General features: G+C 54.6%; 1 protein-coding gene across 1 annotated transcript in view; it reads right to left on the reverse strand.

Moving 5' to 3' along the window:
- Positions 1–23592, reverse strand: part of TNRC18 (trinucleotide repeat containing 18) — a 94463-nt gene that overhangs the window by 16917 nt on the left and 53954 nt on the right. The window contains 3 exon segments of the mRNA XM_047779464.1: positions 1942–2363; positions 17430–17687; positions 22448–22723. Of these exon segments, the coding sequence (XP_047635420.1) occupies positions 1942–2363; positions 17430–17687; positions 22448–22723 (956 nt within the window).

The raw sequence follows: 23592 nt of genomic DNA on the forward strand, positions 1-23592 counted from the left end.
CTTACTCTGCTCTGTCCCAGTCTCTTACTGTGTCATCAGAAGGCTGCAATTGGCTGAGCCTCTGGTCCCCTCCCCGATAGAAGGCTCCATCCTGAGAAAGGCCCAAAGAGGCAGAGTGGCCCTGTGGTTAAGGTTTAAGCTCAGCTCTGATCAGCAGCTGCTGGGCCATCTGGGCAAGTTGCAGGCCCACCTGTCAGGTGCAGTTGACGTGAGAAGCCCGCCTCCTACAGCTTTTTAAGTCCTCAACTGCGACATCAAAACATGTATTGGGAGCTCCCGTCGTGGCGCAGTGGTTAACGAATCTGACTAGAACTATGAGGTTGCAGGTTCGATCCCTGCCCTTGCTCAGTGGGTTAACGATCCAGCGTTGCCATGAGCTGTGGTGTGGGTCGCAGACATGGCTCGGATCCTGTGTTGCTGTGGCTGCGGTGTAGGCCGGTGGCTACAGCTCTGATTCAACCCCTAGCCTGGGAACCTCCATATGCCGAGGGAGCGGCCCAAGAAATAGCAAAAAAAGACAAAAAAAAACCCCAAAAAACATGTATTGGGTCTCTGCCCCCATTCCTGACACAGCGCTCCTAAACCCCGCCTGGAATTTCCTGGGCCACAGGGCGCCTTTTATGCTAATGAGGTGACTTTAGTGAGCCTCTGGATGGCTTCACGATGGGGCCTGGTCCCCAGAAAGAACAGCCAGGACAAGAGACTGAGACTTTCAGCCCCACCCCCATCCTCCGGGTGTTGGGGGCGGGACCAGAGATGCGTTGCTACCCCCCCCCCCCCCCCCCGCCCCCAGACTCCGTGATGGAGCCTCCGTGACCAGCCCCAGACGCGGGGCTCAGCACCCCCTCCCACGCGCCCCACCCTGGGCACCTCCTCCATCGGGCTGCTCCCGAGCTCCATCCTTTACAATAAACCCCGACAGTAAGTGAAGTGTTTTCCCCAGTTGTGTCCTTCTGGGGAACTGCTCATGAGAGGTGGGGTCACGAAAACCCCTGATTTAAAGCTGGCTTGTCAAAAAAGCACAAGTGACAACCAGGGACGTGTGACGGGCGTCTGAAGCGGGCTGGGGGGACAGTCCGGCGGGACGGAGCCCTCCACCTGTGGGGTCTGGGCCAAGCCGGGGAGGTCGTGTCAGACGCGCTATGAGGAGAGGAAGCGTGTTCCTTTACCACCGCATCAAGGAAACAGCGTCGACAGTGAGGACAGGCCGGCCCTCGGGGGTCCCTCGGGATAACCAGCACTCATCACGCCGGGACCTTTTCTCCAGGGACCAGGAAAACCTGAGATGGTTTCAGCCGGGAGGAAACGAGGTGCCGGGGGATGACACTCCCGTGCAGCCCCTGCCTCGCTGCCACCCGTCACCAGGAGGCCCGTGCTGAGTCTCGTCCCTTTCCGTGACTCTCTAGAATGAGCCTGTGACTCGAGGGGGCGTCCTCCATCAGGGACACGGAGTGGACAGGCCTGAGGCAGAGACCACTGTCTCCAGCTGGCTGTTGGGTCTGAATGCAACCACCTAGAGGACGAACCACTGGCCGTCAGCTTCCCAGCAGCCAGTGGGAGGAGGGTCAACGGGTCCAACCACCACAGAGTCTCTGAAAAGCAGGTGATCTCAACCCTCCGTGTCCTCAGGACTCAGGGACTCATGGACCTGGAGGGGGAAGCAGCAGCCCCGTCTCTCTTTCCGCTGACCTCTGAAGAACGGAGCGGTGAGAGCCGAGAGCGTCATCACCAGGCATCACTGCCGAACGCAGGACCCTGAAATGTCATTCCAGCTCATCATTTTACCCGATCGCACTTATCAAACGCCTGGCTGCCCGGCGTCCTGATCAAAGACATGCACCAAGGGGCACGCAGAGTGCCCACCACAAACTCGGTCCCTGGCTCAGCATCAGCGTGCCCTGTGGGGTCCCTGCCCCGCGGCCCGCCCCCGCCAGACGCTACCTTCCTGGGGTCCTTCCTGTCCTTGGCGCGGCCGGCGTCCTTGCGCGGGCTGGCCGGGCCGGCCTTGGCGCAGCGGCCGGCCTTGGCGGCAGCGGGCGCAGCGCTGCTGGGCGCAGGGGCGGCGGAGGCGTCGTGCAGGAAGATGCGCTCGCTGCGCCGCCGCGTCCACAGGTCGTCGTCGCTGGCCTCGGGCGCCGCCTCCAGGCCAGGCTCCTTGGGGCCCCGTGGCTTGCGGGCCTTGCGCCCTTTCTCGGCCGCCAGCTTGGCCTTGTCGGGGCTCGTGGGACCAGGGACTCGGGCGCTGGGCGCGGCCAGGGCAGAACTTGACTCCCCCGGCCCCTTCTTGGGCCGCAGCAGCCCGGCGGGCGACCTCTTCCGCACCTTGACGTCGCTCTCCGAGTCGGTGTACTCGAACTCTGTGCCTGCAGGAGGGGCGGGGGAGCGGCTGTGTGGACAGGGGCTCCCCACCCCCAATCCCCACCCTCCCAGCCAACCCGGCCGCCGCGTAAAGGCCACAGCGCCATCCCTTGCGCAGGGGACCTCACCACCCGCAGGAGGCCTCTCCCAGGGGAAAAGGACTTCCTGGCATACACCTGTGCAGGCAGGTGCAGCTGCCCCACTTCTGTCCCCCATCCCCGCTTGGCTGCCCAGAATCTGCTCCAGACCCTTGACCCCAAAAGCATCCATCATCTAGGAATGTGGGGGTTCCTGCCTGGGCACATGCCGGCCTCCCCGCTCCTCCTGGGCCCCCATGGCAATCACAGAAGCCAGGGCAGGGGGCTGTGGAGGGCCCCGCACCTGTAGGGGCAGCAACCCCAAGGCCGCAGGAGGGAAAGCCCGCACAAAACCCCGAGGCAGGGGCCCTCTCCTCTGCTTCCTGGTGCCTTCTCAGAGCTGGGAGGTCCCTGGCACCCACTCCCCTCTGGGGGGAACGGGATTCACCAGAACCAACAGAGCCCTGGGCCCAGTCCCTCCCCACAGCCAGTGGGCCAGCTTCCCTCTGCTGCAGGGCAGCCCTGAGTGGGCCCAGCTTCTGGGCTCCTTGAATGCACAACAGCTCACCAAAATCCGCTGCCCTCTGTCACTTCCAGGCCTTTGCTCCTGCTGGTCCCTCTGCCCAGAGCACTCTGACCTCTGCTGGGACATCTGCAGCCTCCTGCCTTCCTTTTTTTCTTTATTTTTTTTAAGGCCCCACTCACAGCACATGGAGGTTCCCAGGCTAGGGGTTGCATCGGAGCTGCTGCTGCCGACCTACACCACAGCCACACCAATGCCAGATCCGAGCCGCATCTGCGACCTACACCACACCTCACAGCAACACAGGATCCTTAACCCACTGAGTGAGGAGGCCAGGGATCGAACCGGCGTCCTCATGGATACTAGTCGGATTTGTTTCCGCTGAACCACCAGGGGAACTCCTGCAGCCTCCTAAGAAGACCCGCCGTGTGCCCTGGGGGGGCGGGGGGGTCCCCTGTCCACGCCCTGTAGAGGTCCTTCCGGGTCTGTCTACCCCGTCCTGCTCCAGCCCTCAGAAGCAGACCCCTGAGTTCTCTTTGATGAGCTGGTGGCCGGGGAAAGAATCTAAACACGGGAAGTGGGGGTTGATGGTGCTTCTCTCCACACTCATCCCGTGGGGCAGGAAGGCCTGCCTCCTCCAGGCAGACCTCAGGCATGAAACGAAGCCAGGGCAGAGCCAGTGCTCCACCTCCTGACCCTTGAGCAGCCGGCAGCCTGCCCACGAGGGCTCCTGTGGGAGGCCCCGCGCGCGCAATCACCCCACAGATGCAGCCACAGGAGCAAGGGCGGGGCCCGGGAAGGGGCCCACTCGGGGGAAGGAACCTCTTGCAAAGCTTAATGATCCTATTAGTTACTCTTTTGTTAACAGACTTCCTGCTGCAGGGGAGGCAGCTGGGGGTGTTCATGGCTGGTTAAGGTGCAGACCCTGTAATCCCTCAGCAGGAGAGTTCGGCTTCTGGCTGTGAAGGAATGAGACCCACCTGATGACACGCCCAGAAAGCCACCAGGAAAGCTACATGCACACAGAACACTGCAGGGAAGCAGGTACAGAAGCTACATGCACACAGAACACTGCAGGGGAGCAGGGCATCGACCAAGAGTGGACACGTGCTCGGAAGAGGGGAGGTCGGAACTCCATGGGTAAGACTGGCTCGGAAGATGAATGCTTATGAGACCAGCGGGGCGGCATGAACGGTGCCCTGGCACAGAGCAACGGTCTCTGCCAGGGTGCCCCCTGGGGACAAGCATGAGCCCAGAGAGGGGGAGTGACTTGCTGCAGCCTCACTGCCAGACGGGCCGGAGAAGGGAACAGAAGCCACGTCCTTGACTGCAAACCAGCGTCCTGTCCAACTGCCTCCTCCCCCAGAAAACAGGCCGTAAAGGAGGAACAGAAGAACGGAAAATGGTACCACAAAATAGACCAAGCCCAATAAAGAAAGGAAGACACCAAGAGACTGAAAGTCAGGGAGTGTGTGTGTGTGTGTTATTGGTGGTAACCGAAGGAGAGCTGCAGAGGCTGCACTGGCACGCCTCACTTTGCTGGGCACCACGGATAGTGCTTGTCTCACAAGTTCAAGGTTTGTGGCAGCCCTGCCCGAAGCAAGTCTATTAGGGTCATTTTCCCAGCCCTTGTTCATTGCATGTCCCTGTGTCACATGCTGGTAATTCTCACAATATTTCAAACTTTGTCATTACTGCTACATTTGGCATGGGATCGGTGGTCAGCCGGCTTCAGTGCCACTCTGAAGACTCACTGAGAGCTCAGATATTGGGTAGCACTTCTTTTTTTTTTTTTTTTGTCTTTTTGCCTTTTCTAGGGCCGATCCCGCAGCACATGGAGGTTCCCAGGCTAGCGGTCGAACCGGAGCTGTAGCCACTGGCCTACGCCAGAGCCACAGCAATGCCAGATCCGAGCCGTGTCTGTGACCTACACCACAGCTCACGGCAACGCTGGATCCTTCACCCACTGAGCGAGGCCAGGGATCGAACCCACAACCTCATGGTTCCTAGTCAGATTCGTTAACCACTGAGCCATGACGGGAACTCCAGCAGCATATAGAAGTTTCCAGACTAGGGGTGGAATTAGAGCTGCAGTTGCCCGCCTACACCACAGCCCCAGCAGTGCCAGATCCGAGCCACATCTAAGACCTACACCACAGCTCATGACAACACAAAATCCTTAACCCACTGAGCGAGGCCAGGGATCGAACTTGAGTCCTCATGGATGCTAGTCAGGTTTGTTACCGCTAAGCCACAAGGGAACTCACAATAAAGTATTTTTTAATTAAGGTATGTACACTGTTTTTTTAGACATCATGTTATTGTACCCTTAACAGACTACAGCGTAGTGTAAACATAACTTTTAACGTTTTAGAAACCAAAATATTTGTGTGGCTCACTTTATTGCAACACTGGCTTTATCGTGTTGGTGTGGAAGTTAACTCACACTCTCTCTGAGGTATGCCCATACGAATAGCAGACAAAACATATTTTAAGACAAAAATCGTGACAGAGACAAAGAAGGACATTTTGAAATGATGAAGTGGTCAATCCATCACAAAGACCTAATTATCAACAGATGGGGACATAGTCCAGAAACATCTAAAAAAGATTCTACATTATGACCAAGAGGCACTACATACCAGGAATGCAAGGACGGTTTGGTAGTCTTAAAAAAAAGAAAACCGGGAGTTCCCGTCGTGGCGCAGTGGTTAACGAATCCAACTGGGAACCATGAGGTTGCGGGTTCGGTCCCTGCCCTTGCTCAGTGGGTTAAGGATCCGGCGTTGCCGTGAGCTGTGGTGTAGGTTGCAGACGTGGCTCGGATCCCGCGTTGCTGTGGCTCTGGCGTAGGCCGGTGGCTACAGCTCCGATTGGACCCCTAGCCTGGGAACCTCCATATGCCGAGGGAGCGGCCCAAGAAATAGCAACAACAATAACAACAACAACAACAACAAAAGACAAAAAAAAAAAAAACCAACAATGCGAAATGCCGTATTAATAGAATAAAGGATAAAAACTGTATGAACACATTGATAGACAGAAAAAGTAACTGACAAAATCTAACCCCTTTTCATGATAAAAATCAATCAAAAGATGAGAAAGAGAAGGACACGTCCTCAACCTGATAAAGGACATCATACATAACGGTCAAAGCATGAATGCTCTCCCCGACGACAAGACGAAGGCATCTATTCTCACCACTTCTATTCAATATTGCACAGGAGATTCAAGCCAGAGCAATTAGGCAAGAAAAATAAAAGGAATACACACGGAAAGGAAGGTGTAAAACATCTGTATCTGCAGATAATATAATCTTGTTTATAAAAAAATCCTAAGGAATCTACTAAAAACCTACTAAATTAGTTGAGCAAGGTTGTAAGATACAAGAGCAATATACAAAATCAACTGCCAAAGAAGACACACGAAGGCTAAAAGGCACATGAAAAGATGCTCTACGTTGCTGATTATTAGAGAAATGCAAATCAAATCTACAAAGAGCAATCACCTCACACCTCACAATGGTCAGAACGGCCACCGTCAAAAAGTCTACCAACAGGAGTGCCCTGGTGGCCCAGTGGGTTAGGGATCCAGCCTTGGTACCGATGTGGCTCAGGTCACTGCTCTGGTGCAGGTTTGATCCCTGGCCTGGGAACTTCCACGTGCAGAGGGCAAGGCACCCCCCCAAAAAAAAGTCTACAAAAAATAAATGCTGGACAGGGTGTGGAGAAAAGGGAACCCTCCTAACACTGTTGGTGGGAATGCAAATTGGTGCTATCACTATGGAAAACAGTATGGAGGGTCCTTAAAAAACTAAAAATAGAGCTACCGTGTGACCCAGTCATCCCTCTCTTGGGCGTATAACCAGAGAAAACCATAATTTGAAAAGATATGTGCACCCAATGTTCACTATTTACAACAGACCAGACAGAGAAGCAACCTATATGTTCATCGACCGATGGATGGACAAAGAAGATGTGGTCCACATACACCACGGAATACACTCAGTCATTAAAAAGAATGACACAGGAGTTCCCGTTGTGGCGCAGTGGTGAACGAATCCGACTAGGAACCATGAGGTTGTGGGTTCTGTCCCTGGCCTTGCTCAGTGGGTTAAGGATCCGGCGTTGCCGTGAGCTGTGGTGTAGGTCGCAGACGCGGCTCGGATCCCATGTTGCTGTGGCTCTGGCGTAGGCTGGTGGCCACAGCTCTGATTAGACCCCTAGCCTGGGAACCTCCATATGCCTCAGGAGTGGCTCAAGAAATGGCAAAAAGACAAAAAAAAAAAAAGTTGATATATGCATATGTATAACCAAATCACTTTGCTGTACAGCTGCAACTAACACATTTTAAATCAGCTGTACTCCAATATAAAAGAAAAATTAATAAAACATTAATCAATTGTATTTCTATACATCAACAGCAAACACTCCAAAAATGAATAGAATTCCATTTATAATAGCATCAAAAAGAGTAATTACCTAGGACTAAATTTAACAAAAGAAGTTTAAGACTTACACAACAAAAACTACCTTGTTTTGAAAGAAACGAAAGACCCAAATCAATGGAAAGACATTCAATGTTCCTGGATTGAGAAATTCATTTGGTTGAGCTGTCAACCCTCCCCAGCGTGACCTACCAATTCAACATGATTCTTATCAGAATCCTAGCTGGGGGCTCTTTTCATAGAAAGGGACAGACTGACCCTCCCGTCCACATGGAGATGCAAGGGACTCTGAAGCACCGATCCTGGAAAGAGACAACAACGACGGAGGACTCGCACTCCCCGACGGCAAAGCCGCCTTCAACAGCTCCCACTGTCATCTCGTCGCAGTGACAGGGTCGCACTGGCATAAGGACACACAGATCAGTACGACAGAACTGTGGGTCCAGAAAGAATCCTTCATACCCATTTTCAGTTGGTCCACTGATTTTTGGCAAGGGCACCCAGAGCACCCCTGGGGAAAGAACAGACTCTTCAACACAGGCTCCTGGGACAACTGGGTGTCCGTGTGCAAAAGACCCCTCTATCAGTCCACACACACAGAATTACCTCGAAATGGATCACAAACCTGAATGTAAGTCTCAAACTATAGAACTCTTAGACAAAAATGGGACTGCATCTTTGTGACTTTATATCAGGCAATACTTTCTTTTTTTTTGCCTTTTCTAGGGCCGCTCCCGCGGCATATGGAGGTTCCCAGGCTAGGGGTCCAATTGGAGCTGCAGCCACCGGCCTACACCAGAGCCACAGCAACGCGGGATCCAAGCCGCGTCTGCAACCTACACCACAGCTCACGGCAATGCCGGATCCTTAACCCACTGAGCAAGGCCAGGGACCGAACCCGCCACCTCATGGTTCCTAGTCGGATTCGTTCACCACTGCGCCACGACGGGAACTCCCAGGCAATACTTTCTTATACACAACACCAGCAGTACAGGTGACATCAGAAGAAATAAACCAGACTTCTTCAAAATTATAAATGCGTTGTTTCAAACACTATCAAGTAAGTGAAATACACAACTCACACAACGGGAGAAAATACTTGCAAACCATCTATCTGTTGAGAGATCTGTAGCTAGAATAAATAAAAACTCCCGCCAAACAACAAAACCACAAATAACACAATTTGAAAATGAGGAAAGGGAAGTTCCTATTGTGCCACAGCAGGTTAAGGATCTGGCATCGTCTCTGTGGTAGTACAGGTTTGGTCCCAGGCCAGGCATCTGGCCTTGCTGCAGCTGGGGTGTAGGTCACAACAACAGCTCAGATCCAAGCCCTGGCCCAGGGACTTTCACATGCTACGGATGGGGCCAAAAAATAAATACATTTTTCAAAAATAAAATTGCGGGGAGTTCCTGTCATGGCTCAGCAGTAATGAATCCAACTAGTGTCCATGAGGACACAGGTTCGATCCCTAGCCTTCCTCAGTTGGCGAAGGATCCGGCGTTGCCATGAGCTGTGGCAAAGGCTGCTGACACGGCTCAGATCAGGCATTGCTATGGCACAGGCCAGCAGCGGTAGATCCAATTCAACCCCCACCCCCCTGGGAACTTCCATATGCTGCAGGTATGGCCATATCCAAAAAAAAAAAAAAGAGTAAAATTTTAAAAACCAACTTAAAAAAAATAAAAAGACATTTCTGGGAGATCCATCCCCCTGTGACTCAGCTGGTAAAAGAACATGACTAGTATCCATGTGGGTTCAATCCCTGGCCCCGCCCAATGGGTTAAGGATCCAGCATTGCCACATGCTGTGGTGTAGGTCACAGATGTGGCTTGGATCCAGTGTGCTGTGGCTGTGGAGAAGGCTGACAGCTGTAGCTCTGATTCAACCTCTGGCCTGGGAACCTCCATATGCCACAGGTGCAGCCCTAAAAATAAATAAAGAGAAATACATTTCTCCAAAGATGACACACAAACGGCTGCAAAGCACATGAAAGGATGCTCCACACCACTAGTTATTGGAGAAATGCAAATCAAAACCACAATGACAATGCCTTTTTTTTTTTTTGCTTTTTAGGGCTGCACCCACGGCATATAGAGGTTCCCAGGCTAGGGGTCCAATTGAAGCTATAGCTGCTGGCCTAAGCCACAGCCACATCAGATCCGAGCCGCATCTGCAACCTACATCAGAGCTCACGGCAATGCCGGATCCTTAACACACTGAACAAGGCCAGGGATTGAACCCGCAACCTTATGGTTCCCAGTCAGATTTGTTTCCACTGCGCCATGACGGGAACTCCCAAAACCTCAACGAGACACTACTGCACACCCACGAGGAAAGCTATCATCGAGACGGATAATAACAGGTATTGAGGAGGGTTTGGAGACACTGGAGCTGTCATACGCGGCTGCTGGGAATATGAAAGGACGCAGGAACTCTGGAAAATCCTTTAGCAGTTCCCCCAAAGGTTAAACACACTTACCAAATGACCCAGCCGGGAGTTCCCGTCGTGGCGCAGTGGTTAACGAATCCGACTAGGAACCATGACGTTGCGGGTTCGATCCCTGGCCTCGCTCAGTGGGTTAAGGATCCAGCGTTGCCGTGAGCTGTGGTGTAGGTTGCAGATGCAGCTCGCATCCCGTGTGGCTGTGGCTGTGGCGTAGGCCGGCGGCTACAGTTCCGATTGGACCCCCAGCCTGGGAACCTCCATGTGCCACAGGTGTGGCCCTAGAAAAAGAAAAAAAGAGAAAACAAAAACCCCAAATGACCCAGCTGTCTTCACCTAGATTTGTACCCAGGAGAGCTGAAAATGTGTCCACATAAAAATATGTATGTGAATATTCACAGCAGCATCTTTCACCACAGCCCAGAGGTGGCAGACCCACCAAATGGAATATTATTCAGCCTTGAAAAGGAATGGGCTCACATAAGAAGAAACAGACTGAGTAAAGCTTTATCTACAGCTCCAATTAGACCCCTAGCCTGGGAAACCTCCATGTGCTGCGGGTGTGGCCCTAAAAAAACAATGAATAAATAAATAAAGACTTCACCCCACAAATTTCAGACATTCAGGTGGGGCCAGGCCTGCTTACGTTTTAAAGCTCCCCACGTACATGGGCAGTAATGAGCATCCCCGTCTGAGGGTCACCACGTGTTTCTACCTGAGACGTGTGAGCCAGCACAAGGGCAACGCATCCCACCGCCTGCATGCGGAGGCCCTGGGTGAGGGCTGCGGGGACGCCCTGGCTGACTCCCAGAGGAAGCCTCGGATTTTGCCAGATGGAAAATGAATGCGGCCCATTCTAGGTGGAAGACACAGGGAGGAGACACAGACGTGTCTCGTCTGGGGGCTTGGGGAGGGGCAGATGACCCCACTTCCTTAAAACATCGTGTTCATCCTGGAAGTGACCTGGGGAGACAGAAGCAGCCGGGGGGGGGGGGGGGGGGAAGGGCACATGCACAAGGGTCTTTTCGTTTCTTTATCTAAAAAAATATCCATTTAATTTTTGTTTGTTTGTTTTTGTTTTTTGTCTTTTCTTGGGCCGCTCCCAAGGCATATGAAGGTTCCCAGGCTAGGAGTCTAACTGGAGCTGTAGCCGCCGGCCTGCGCCAGAGCCACAGCAACGCGGGATCCGAGCCGCGTCTGCAACCTACACCCCAGCTCACAGCAACGCCGGATCCTTAACCCACTGAGCAAGGTCAGGGATCGAACCCGCCACCTCATGGTTCCTAGTCGGATTCGTTCACCCCTGCACCACAACGGGAACTCCAAAAATCCATTTAATTTTTAAAATTATTTTTAAAAATTGAGTTAAACATACAGTGCTGTATTAGTCTCAGGTGTACAGCATGATGATTCATATTTCATGTTATCATTTCATCACCTCGATAAGACTGGAAAGCATCAGTTACCAAAGGTGTTCCAGTATTACTGACTTTATTCCCTGTGTGTACATAAAAAAAAAAAAAAAGAAATTGAATCGATAATTAACAACCTTCTAAAACAGGCCTAGATGAGCTCCCTGATCAGTTAAAACAAACCTTTAAAGTGATCATACCCATTTTCTACCGTATTTTTCAGAAGATATAAGCACAGAGAAAACGTCCTGAGGCACCCTACGATGCCAGCATCACCCAAACCGGACAAAGACGCGACAGGAAGAGACAACGGCGGGTCACAAACTCTCATGAAGAGAAATGGAACCTTCTCAACAAAATATGAGCAAATCCAACACAACAACATATGAAAAGAATTACATGCCACAACCAAGTGGAATTTATCCCAGGTGTGCAAGACTGGTTCAATGTTCAGAAAAATAAAAAATAAAAAATGACTTTATGTAACATATCATATGAACAGGCCAAGGAAGGAAAGTCACATGATCATATGAATAAGAGGCAGAAAAAACATCTGACAAAATCCAAAACTCATTCACGATGAAGACTCTCAGGAGGGGTTCTCACAGCGGCACAGCTGAAATGAATCTAAGAACCACGAGGTTGCGAGTTCGATCCCTGGCCTCGACCAGTGGGATCAGGATCCGGCGTTGCCGTGAGCTGGGGTGTAGGCTGCAGACGTGGCTCGGACTCCGTGTTGCTGTGGCTCTGGCGTAGGCTGGTGGCTATAGCTCTGATTCAACCCCTAGCCTGGGAACCTCCATATGCCACAGGAGCAGCCCAAGAAATGGCAAAAAAAAAAAAAAAAAAAAGACAAAAATAAATAAATACAAATAAAAAACTTCTCAGTAAACTAGAAGTAGGAGTAAACTTGCCAAAGAAAAAACCTACAGCCGGGAGTTCCCGTCATGGCGCGGTGGTTAACGAATCCGACTAGGAACCATGAGGTTGCGGGTTCGGTCCCTGCCCTTGCTCAGTGGGTTAAGGATCCGGCGTTGCCGTGAGCTGTGGTGTAGGTCGCAGACGCGGCTCGGATCCCGCGTTGCTGTGGCTCTGGCGTAGGCCGGTGGCTACGGCTCCAATTCAACCCCTAGCCTGGGAACCTCCATATGCCGCGGGAGCGACCCAAAGAAACAGCAAAAAGACAAAAAGAAAAAACCTACAGCCAATATCCTATTTAGTAGCGAAAAACTAGAAGCCTTCTCACCAAGGTCAGGAACATGCAAGGATGTCCATTCTCACCAAGCCCTCCTTTTATCGATATGGTTGTCAATATAATATTGGAAATCCTGAAGGTCCCCTTGTGGCTCAGAGGGTTAAGAATCCGACTAGCATCCATGAGGACTCGGGTTTGAGCCCTGGTCTCGCGCAGTGGGTTAAAGGATCTGGCAGTGTCTCAAGCTGTGGTGTAGGTGGCAGATGTGGCTCAAAACTGGTGGTGCTGCAGCTGTGGCTGTGGCGTAGACCAGCAGCTACAGCTCGGAGTCAATACCCTAGCCCAGGAAAGTCCAAAATGCTGCAGGTGCGGCGCAGGGAAGAAAAAAAAAAAAATTCCAAGTCCAATGCGATAAGGGAATAAAAGGTACACCAAGTGAAACGGAAGAAATAAAAGTGTGTTTGTTCACAAATGATGTGGCCATGTAGAAGATCTGAAGAAGAAAAAAAAAAATGACCAAATAAAAACATCTACTGGAACTGACTAGCAATTACAGCAGGGTGGCATGATACAAGGTTAATCAACAGAACGCAATTGCTTTTTGCTGTAACAGCAGTGAACAAGTGGAATCTGAAATTTAAAACATGGTCCCATTTACGTTAATACCCCAAGACGAGACCCTTCGGTTAAATCTAACAAAATATGTATGGGATCCATATACGGAAAACTACAAAACTCTAATGAAAGAAATCAAAGAAGATATTCTGTGTTCAAGGGTTAGAAGACTTTATACTGTGAAGGCATCATTTCTTCTCAACTTGGTCTACAGACTCAATGTAATCCCAGCACCAAATCCCAGCAAGTTATGTTATAGCTATCAGCATACCCATGCTTATGTTTATATGGAGAGGGAAGAGACCCCAAAAGAGCCAACTCAATATGTAACGAACAGTCAAAGGACCAACAATACCTGATTTCAAGCCTTTCCATAAAGCTAGAGTCATCAAGAAAGGGAGGAATTGGCAAAAGGACAAACAGATCAACGAAAGAGACTGGAGAGCCTAGAAACAGACCACTGGAAAAACAGTCAAATGATTTTTGACAAAGAGGTAAAGGCAACACAATGGAGAAAACACAGTCTTTTCAACAAATGGTGTAACCAGTGGATATCCGCATTGGAAAAAAAAAAAAAAAATGACCTAGGAGTTGCCCTTGTGGCTCCTGGGTCAGTGAATCCGACTAGCATCCATGAGGATACGGGTTGATCCCTGGCCTCGCTCAGCAGGTTAAGGATCTGGCATTGCTGTGAGCTGTGGTGAATATCGCAGATGTGGCTTGGATCCGGTGTGGCTGTGGCTGTGGCTGTGGTGTAGGCTGACAGCTACAGCTCCGATTGGACCCCTAGCCTGGGAACCTCCATATGCCTCGGTTGCGGCCCTAAAAAGACAGGGGGAGGGGGGGGATATGTATATGTGAAGAACCCTTCAAATTCAGTATTAGGAAAATAAATAACCTCATTACAAAATGGGAGACCTACAGATGGCAGGTGAGCCAGCGAAAAGACTCCCCATCATGCCCTTAAGAAAACGCAAATTAAAATAACCGTCAAATAGGACAGCACACCTATCAGAACGGCCAACACCCTTAACACCAAGTGCCGGGGAAGAAGTGGAGTGGCGGCGGCCCTCACTCGGTGCTGCCGAGAATGCAAAGGCGGCGCGGGCGCTTTGGAAGACAGCTGGACCACGTGCACGAGATGCAGGAATCACCGTCCTTGGTACTGACACAAAGGCGTCCGAAGCCTATCCAGACAAACATCTGCACACACATGCTACAGCTGCCCCCACTTGGATGCCACGCCACGCCACGCAGACGTCCCAGACGCCCTTGAGCAGCTGAGTGAATAAAGAAACTGCAGTACCCCCAACGCGACATCACTCAGCGTGGAGAAGCCACGAGCTATCGCACCGTGGAAAGACATGGAAGAATCCTAAATGCGTTTTAGGAAGTGAAAGAAGCTAATCACAGAGGCGAGAGAGCATGACTCCGCAGGTCCACGACATCCTGGAGAAAGCACAACTACAGAGAAAAGAAAAATACCCGTGCTTGCCAGAAGCGGGGCGGGGGCCGGAGACGGCGAGGTGGGGCACGAAGGTGTGCGGGGCACTGAGACCCTCTGTGCGAGCCTACAGCGGCGGGCACCTGACACTGCCTGCTGGTCTAAACCCACAGCACGTACATCGCCAAGAGTGAACCCTCACGCAAGCTCCGGGTGATAATGAGGGGGCGGTGGAGGGGCATCGCCCTTGCTGTAACGGGGGATGCCGACAGTGGGAGGCCGTGTATGTCCGGGGGCAGCAGCTACATGGGCAATCCCTCTACCTCTCAACTTGGCTATGAACCTAAAGAGTTCCCGCTGTGGCCTGGCGGAAATGAATCCAATGAGGAACCATGAGGTTGCAGGTTCGATCCCTGGCCTCGCTCAGTGGGTAAAGGATCCAGCGTTGCCGTGAGCTGTGGTGTAGGTTGAAGAGGCGGCTCGGATCTGGCATTGCTGACGCTGTGGTGTAGGCCGGTGGCTACAGCTCCAGTGAGGCCCCTAGCCTGGGAACCTCCACATGCTGCATGTGGGGCTGTAAAAAGCAAAAAAATTAAAAAAAACAATAAAAGACCCGCCATAAGCCGTTGCCAAGAGACTGACTTGAAATGAAGGTAAAGAAAAATGAAGACAGAGGTGAAATGAGTAAGCGGATGGGAGAAGACCTAACACATGAGCAGTGAGCGTAAGAAAGCTGGAAGGACCGGTTCAAACCAGGTAAGACGGATTCCACAACAAGATATAGAACGAGACAGAAAAGAGCTCTGTAATAATAAAAGGGTCAGTTCAAGGGGAAAATACAGCCATCGAAGTGTGCGTGTGCCCAGGAAGAGAACCGCAAACGCGGAGAGAATGAAAGGAAGGAGGCTTCTGTCGTCTCCCGGAGTGCAGGTTTCGCCATCCCTCTGTAAGCAATGGAGAGAAGCAGACAGAAGACCCAGCAAAACATACACGATCTCAACACTTCCAACCACACTGACTTGCCTGAGAGGACTGAGCGCTTTGCGAACACTCCGCCAAAAGGAGGCCTGAATATGCATCTTCAGGCACACGTGGCACATGTACCAGGAAAGGCCATGTGCCAAGAATTGAAAATTTAAAAAGACTGAAGTGATACAGAGCATGTCGCTGACCAAGATGGAGTTAAAGTAAAAATTGGTAACGCTAGGAGTTCCCGTCGTGGCGCAGGGGAAACAAATCCGACTAGGAACCGTGAGGTTGCGGGTTCGATCCCTGGCCTCGCTCAGTGGGTTAAGGATCCAGCGTCGCTGTGAGCTGTGGTGTAGGTCGCAGATGCAGCTTGGATCCCGTGTGGCTGTGGCTGTGGGGTAGGCCGGCAGCTACGGCTCCAATTCGACCCCTAGCCTGGGAACCTCCATATGCTGCGTGTGTGCGGCCCTCAAAAGACAGAAAATAAATAAATAAACACACCAGTGACGACGAGAGCGCCAAGCAACGCCACCAACAGTTTCCTAATTGTTGATGACCCACTGGTCTAAACAACCACTGGGTCACAGCAGACATCCCAAGAGAAATGAGAAGACATCCTCAACGGAGTAACAGTGAAACTACAACAACATATTAAGATGCGTGTGTCGCGGGGGGGGGGGGGGGGGAATCACTGAAGAGAGAGGCTTAGAGCGAGGCCTCGTGGCTTTTTCTCTTTCGAAGAAAAGGAGGCCCCGAGTCACCATCCACGCTTGCACCTAGAGGCAGAGGAAGTGGCTGCAAATCATACCCACAGAAAACGGAGAGAAGGCACTAACAAGGAGCAGAAGCCAAGGGAATCTAGAAGCTCTAGTCTCAAATAAAGAGCAGAGGAAATCATGCGAGTCAGCAATGGAAAAAGGAAACATCACGACAGACCCTTGGGACGTTCGAAGGATAAAACGGGGGCATCGAGATCTCTCTGCCAACATGGTGAACAGTTTAGATGAAATGAATGTTTGGGGCACGTACAGAGGCCTAACGGCTCGGGCATGGCTGGTGCGAAGATGGGTGGACAGGATATGGATCCCTGTTTGTTCTGGGGGGTTTTTTGGTTGTTTTTTATTTTAATTTTTGGTGGTGGTGGTATTCTTTTTTGTTTGGTTGGACCCACCCAGACCCTGGTGGGTGGACAGGCCCCATGAGTCCGGCCCTGTCTGGGCCAACCCACCTCTGTGAACGAGCCCCTCTGATGCCTTGTGCACAAAGAGCTCCCCTTCCTGGGGTTCCCACTGTGGCGCAGTGGTTAACGAATCTGACTAGGAACCATGAGGTTGTGGGTTCGATCCCTGGCCTTGCTCCGTGGGTTAAGGATCTGGTGTTGCCGTGAGCTGTGGTGTGGGTCGCAGACGCGGCTCGGATCCCGCGTGGCTGTGGCTCTGGTGTAGGCCGGCAGATACAGCTCCGATGAGACCCCGAGCCTGGGAACCTCCACATGCTGCAGGTACGGCCCTAGAGAAGGCAAAAAAAAAAAAAAAAAAGAGAGAGAGCTCCCCCTCCTGTCATCTCTGCACACCCCTTCCTTCTCCAAGGGCTTAGCCAGCTCCCACTTCTCTCTCATGGCTCAGCCAGAGTGTCACCAACCCGCAGTGGCCTCCCTTGAGCCCCTGCAGCCCCCCAGGGTGCAGATTCAAGGCCTCTGCTCCCCAGAACTGCCCAATATCTGGCACCTGAAGGTGAGGCGGGCAGTCAGATCACATGTGTTGGAACAACAAAGGTCACTGCCCAGTTCTGGAAGCCCCTTCTTAGGACGAGCAGACCAGGATCCCCATCCCAGGGCCCCGCTGCTCAGCACAGGGCTGGCCCGAGAGGCAGGGTTCGGGTGCCTCGTCTGCAGGATGGGGCCACGGTACCCACCTCCCTGCAGCCCATCTGCTGGTACTTACCCATCAGGCTCTGCCGCTCCTCTTTCTTCCGGGCCTTCTGCTTGGCCTCCAGCTGCACCACCGACAGGGACGGCCCCACGGTGGGGCTGGGAAGGGCACTGGCTGCAAAGCGGGCCAGCAGGCCCAGCCCGCTCTCCTCCAGGCCTGGCGACAGGGCCCGTTCCCGGGCGCCCAGCCTATAGCCACCACCGGCCTCGTCCTCCTCCTCCTCCAGCTCATCCTCCTCCTCCTCCTCCTCCTCCTCCTCGGAGCTCTCATCTGGCGTGCAGAAAACAGGGAGCGAGTCAGAGCCTCGGCCTGAGTGTGCACCACCCCCCACCACCCTCCACTCGGCTGGAGCGCCAGCGACGGGGCCGCGCTCCGGCCCAGCTCCTCTCTCCTCACCAGCCCACGGGTCCCCCCAGTGGCCCAGGGCCCCCATCACAGTGAGCCCAAGACCTGGGCATCCTGGACAGCCCAGAGGTGGGCAGCGGCTCTGGGAGGCGAGAGTGTTTCTGCAGGGGGAGCACGAACATGCACCTGTGCTGTGGGGAGGGGGACGGACAGACAGACGAGGACTAGAGACAGCGCTCTCCATCGTCTCACATGCGCGCACACACGCACACACACACACACACACACACACACACACGCCCCGACGCACAACATGAAGGCTGGGAAGGAGGCGGGAAGGGAGAGAGGGCAAGAGGGGAGGACAGGCAGAGGGCGGGAGGAGCCTGGGGCGCAGGCTGGGGCTCCGGGCACAGGCGCCTGGGGGCTGGTGGCAGGAGAAAGTGGAGTTTGGTGTCTTCTGAGGGCGCCAGGGCCCCCAGTGGTTGAAACCCCCAGTAGGCTCTGGGGTCTACACCTGCAAGCCTGGGGCGAATCCCTAGCTCTCTCTGAGCCCCTCCTCTCTCCTCTATGAAAATGTGATCCCACCTCAGCAGAGGAAGCCACAAGCAGGCTACGCCTCTTGGCCCACGGGACCAGGAAGGGAGCTGGTGGGCAGATCAGCCCCCTCTGCTCCAGGAGGCCGAGGCTCGGCGTGGTCAGGGGTGCAGGGCACAGAGCAGGACTTGAACCTGGGGCTGGCTGGCGCAACAGCCCGTCTAGTGGAGAGACACCAAGGAAGCCTCAGCCTGTCTGTCCAGCATGTGAATAGACATGCTTCTCCCCGGGAACTGGCCCTGCAGCCCTGAGCCCAGCTCGGGCCATCCGGACAAAGAAAGGTGGGCCAGGCAGCGGGGCTGGCGGCTCCCCGCTCGTGAACCAAGCCTCCCATGAAAGGGAGGCTGTCTGAAGGCCCAGGTTTGCTTCCTGACCACCTGTTCAAGGAGACAGCCCAGCTAACCCCACGATGGCCTCCAGTGGGAGGGTGCCCAGGGGTGACTCTGCCTATGAGGTATCATAGCCAAGGAGCCACCAAGGGCCACCTGCCAGGGGGTGCCTGTCTGCTCAGAGCACTGGGAGGGTGAAGGCAGCACTGGGGCCGCTGGCCAAGGACAAGGCCAGGCCAGGCTGGAGTTGACGCTACCACAAGAAGTGGGATGAAAACGAGCTGTCACTGGAGTCCCTGTTGTGGCTCAGCGGTAATGACCCCAACTAGTATCCATGGGGATGCAGGTTGGACCCCTAGCCTCGCTCAGTGGGTTAAGGATCTGGCGTTACTGTGAGCTGTGGTGTAGGCCACAGATGTGGCTCGGATCCTGCGTTCCTGTGGCTGCAGTGTAGGCCGGCAGCAGTAGCTCCAATTTGACCTCTAGCCTGGGAGTTGCCATATGCCGCAGGTGCAGTCCTAAAAAGCAAAAAAAAAAAAAAGAAGTAAAGAAAATGATCCGTCCCTTCTCCACATGCTGTCTGGGGGCAGGGAGTCTGGGCCCAGGTCATGGACCGGCCCTAGACCATGGCCGCCTCCACATTCTCCTGCCACCGCCCCAGGCGCCTGCCTGCTGGGGAGCAACGAGCGGCCAAAAGCGGTGGCCCCAGGGGTGCCAGTGAAGACAGGGGTTCGGTCTGCCCATTCATGTGAAGAGCTCAAGGGAATGCCCGAAGGGAGCGGAGAGAGGGAGGCAGCGAGAGAGGAGGTTTGTTAGGGGGGGGTGAGCAGGCGGAGACCCGGCTCCCGGAGCGATGGATGCAGCGGGACGGAGGCCGGCGGGGCGGGCAGGCAGGCAGGCAGTGCACACTTGCGACCCATTCACATTGCGGACGTCACATGGTGGGCTCCGCCCAGTGGGCCACAGCGGCAAAGCAGGCTAAGTGTAGGCAGACTTTGGGCAGCGCCTGGGTCCCTCCCATCAGGCCCCCTGGGGCTGGCCAATCTGAGCAGCGGGCGGGCGGGCGGGCAAGGGCTGGCTGGGGTTGGGACGGGGGCTGGACGTGGGGCCAGCTTTCCCTCCGAGCAGCGGGTGTCCTTCCCGGGGCTGCTCAGGTGTGGAGACTCCAAAACTCTCTCCCACCAGGATTCTCCACCGGCAGGGCCGGGCTGGCTTTGGATTTCCGGACAAAGGAAGGTCCATGTCAGATCCTAGAGAGCCAGCAGCGGCCCAAACCCAGCGCCCCGAGATGGAAGAATGTTTGGAAGGCAAAAGCCGAAAAAAGGCATGAGCTTCTGCAAAATGCAGGCTCGAATTACCTTGCTTTCCTGAGACCCTCCCGGGCTCCCACGCCCGAGGCCCGCCATGGCTGCCTCCCACGGGAGCGCCTCTGCTCAGGCCAGGGTCTGAGGGGTAGGGGGAGCTGGTGGTGGTGGTGGGGGGGGGGTCCCAGGACCAAGAAAGCCTTTCTGGAGTTGTCCACACCTGAGGCATCAGAGCTTGCCAAAGGCAGGGGGAGAAAAAAAAAAAATCCCAATAAAGACACCCAAGGAAATGCAGAAAAAGTTTTCACAGAAAAAAAACCTCTCGGCTCAGTAAGTACATGGGGTCGGCTCTTGTCACTTGGTTTGGTTGGTTTGGTTTACCAAAACCCAGTCCATAAATGCCAAAGCAATCCGCTGCTGCCATAGCCGATGGGGGCAGGCCCCAAGGAGGGGGGGTGCAGAGGAGACACAAAGAAAAGGGTTTTGCCTACCTACGGAGCAACGAGCCAGGCTCGGACCCAAGCTCAGTGACCCGCTGCGCCGTCTGCCCTACTCCCAGCCTTCGCTTTGCGTCCAGAGTGCAGCGTGAGAGCAAATGCAAGAGACCAAAACAGACATTCAAAGCGTCATGGGTAGGGGTCAAGGGTGAAGGTATGGTCAAGCTGCTGGGGGGAGAAAGCAGACACACTAGAAAAGCCAAGCGAATTAGGTGTTTTAGTACCAGATGTCAGTAAGGCCCTATTACCCAAATATCCCTTTCAAGACCTGACCAGCAATCTGGGTGCAGCGGGGAGCCCTTCCCTCGGCCCCCTACACCCCTCTTATCTGGGCCTCTGTCTGCTGCTGCGTCTAGCTCCGGTCTGAGGACCCCAGGCTCCCTCTAAGCACTCTGCACAAAGGGCCCCGTGCTACGAGAGCTGGGTGGCGGGTGGGGTGGGGCTGCTTCTCTATGGGGTCCGAGCTGGGGCAGGAGAACTCAAAAACTGGGAGGCGGCATGGGGTCCACCCAAGATTGGGGGAGAGGGGAGAAGGGAATGATGGACCAGCCAGACTCGTCCACAGAGGCCCAGGCTGGCTGGAGGACTAGTGGCCAGACTGCATTGGCTCAGGCCTGCCAGCAGCCCTGGAGAAGCTGAGCCCAAAGGGCACCTTGCCCCCAGTCGAGTCACCTCCTGGTCACTCGAAACGGACCCCAGCTAGAGCATCAGGGTCTAGGCTCTGAGCCCCAGGTACTGTACCCAGGCTCAGGGGTCCCTAAAAGGGGTCCTCCCTGGAGCAAATCCCAAACCAGGGCCAGAAGCACTTAGGGATCTGCTGGCTGCTTGCCCTCCCCTCATGACATCTGGGACTGGAGGTCCTGGAAGGCTGAGCTGAGCTACTTCTAACCCCAGAGTTCAATTCTGACATCAGGGAAGTCAGAGCTGGTGGGCTCACCAGGGTGGCCAAAGGCCACCCTCTCTTCCTAAGTGAGGCCCCGGGCCTGGACGGAGCCGAGAGCAGACCAGTCCTTTGCCCCTCCGTGCGGCAATGAAGCCTTGAAATTTCCCAGCAAGACCCAGGCTCCGTGACCTGCCCTGACCCTGCGCTGCCTCTACACCCTTCCACACAGACACATGTGTTAGAAGACAAGTGTTTATAAATATTCTTTAGACACTGTTGCGTAGGAATAGAGCTTTAAGAAAAGACAAACAAGCAGCTTTAGAAAAAAACAAAAAAATTAAAAAAAAGAGATGAAGCTGGAGGTGAAAGCAGTTGACTTTAAACCTGAAAAATGAAAGGCATGCCAACAGCTACCAGGGATATTTGAATAATAGGGAGGGCGGCAGACTGCATTCGTCCAGCGACCTCTGCCGGGTGGGGGGTGGGGGGGGGGTGGGGAGGAACAAAACGAGGGAAGCGGCAACCTGACGGGCTAGTAAGGACACAGCAAGAGAGACAAGGCACACGGGTTTAGTTAAAAATGAACTCGATATGTTTAATAAAGCTTGGTATTACCAAAATCGCGGTACAAACATCAAGTCACACGCCCACACAACAGAATTCCATTTACAGAGCGTCTCCCGGGAGGCCGGCCCGGCCTCGCCGAGAGGAGAGGACCCGCCCGGGCCTGCGGGTCCCGGGGGCCGGGGGGCCGGCGGGGGGGGGGAGGAGGCGAGGGGGGCGGGCGGGGAGGGGAGAGCGGAGGAAGCCTGCGCACAGTCCGTGTCAAAGCTCCCAAAGAGCCAGCCACCGGCCCGACCCATCACAGCGATACAGGTCCCCAGGCAAACAAAACGCCCCAGCCTCAGGCTCAGAAGGCAGGCTACGCTGCCAAGAACCGACGGCCCGCGGCCATCGTCGCGCGCGGCCGCCTCCCGCCCGCGCGCCCTGCGCCGCCCGCGCGCCCCTGCCCGCCCCGCGCGCGCGCGCGCTCGCTCACTAGGAACCACGCAAGGAGGTTGTGTTTGGAGCTAGTAACCTTGGTCAAACGAGTCCTCCGAAGAATCGCTGAAGGAGGAACGGGCCTCGACCTCTTGAAGCAGCAAACAAAACGGCTGCTTCCTGCCGGCGGCCGGCTTGGGCTTCAGTGTCCGGGCGGCCGCCAGGCCCCGCTTGCTCAGCTTGGGGCCGCCGGCCGGCTTGCTGGGCTTGGCCACCACGCCGCACAGGAGGGACGTCGGCAGCTTGGCGCTGGAGGGGCCCTGGGCGGCCCACTCGTCCTTCAGGAACTCCTCCTCGTCCTCTGAGTCCGTATCTGCGGTCAAAGCAGTTTTTAACACAGTAAGTCACCGAGCGGGAGAGAGGGAGGGCGGGCGGCGGCCCCTCGGGCCTCTCCGGCTGGTGCCGACCCCCTGCTCCGCCGGAACAGGGCGGTCCGAAGGCCTGGCAGGCGAACCCGAACCCCGGGACGGGCCTCGCCACCTGGCTCGCCATCACCTGGGGGCCTGAGGGCTCGGAGCCGCAGGCCTCCCACGGCCCATCTTTCCAAGTGTGGACGCAGGCTCCTTCCAGGACGCAGGACCCATCACGAGCCTGGGGGAGGCAGGAGCCCAGAGGCTCCCCCTGGGGAGGGACAAGGCCTGGGGGTGGAGGGGCTCCGGTAGAGCCCGCCTTTCCCAAAAGACCAGCTCCCTGCGGCGGCGGTGGCCAGGCCAGCACGCATCCCGGTGATGTCAGGACGGCGGCTTCCAACAGTTACACGGAGGAAACGGGCACGTGACATTGCAACTCCGGGCTCCACCCCGACCTTTTCTCCCCGTCAGAAAGCGGGGTTACCAGCACGTGGCTCTGCTCAGGTATCCAGCCTTACTTCAAGAGGGAAGCTTTCCTGGGAGAGGGTCACCCAGCTTTGGGGAGGGGGGCTGTCAGGTGGGCACAGCTCAGGCCCTTTCCAATCCCACCCAAACATACTCACACCACTCTGATCGTTTTATGTAGGAGGCTGTTGAGCAAGATTTCACAAGACAAAAGGGCTCTACAGCCAAAACCCGTAATCCCTTGATCTGGTAAAGTGTTCGTGAATGCAGTACAGCTCTGGCAGCGCCTGCTGTCTCCAAGTCCAAGAGAAACCGTGAGTGAGTGTGAGCGAGTGTGTGTGTGTGTGTGTGCCCGCGCGCACACCAG

This window comes from Phacochoerus africanus, chromosome 5 (genome assembly GCF_016906955.1).
Source record: "Phacochoerus africanus isolate WHEZ1 chromosome 5, ROS_Pafr_v1, whole genome shotgun sequence".
Lineage (NCBI taxonomy): Eukaryota > Metazoa > Chordata > Mammalia > Artiodactyla > Suidae > Phacochoerus > Phacochoerus africanus.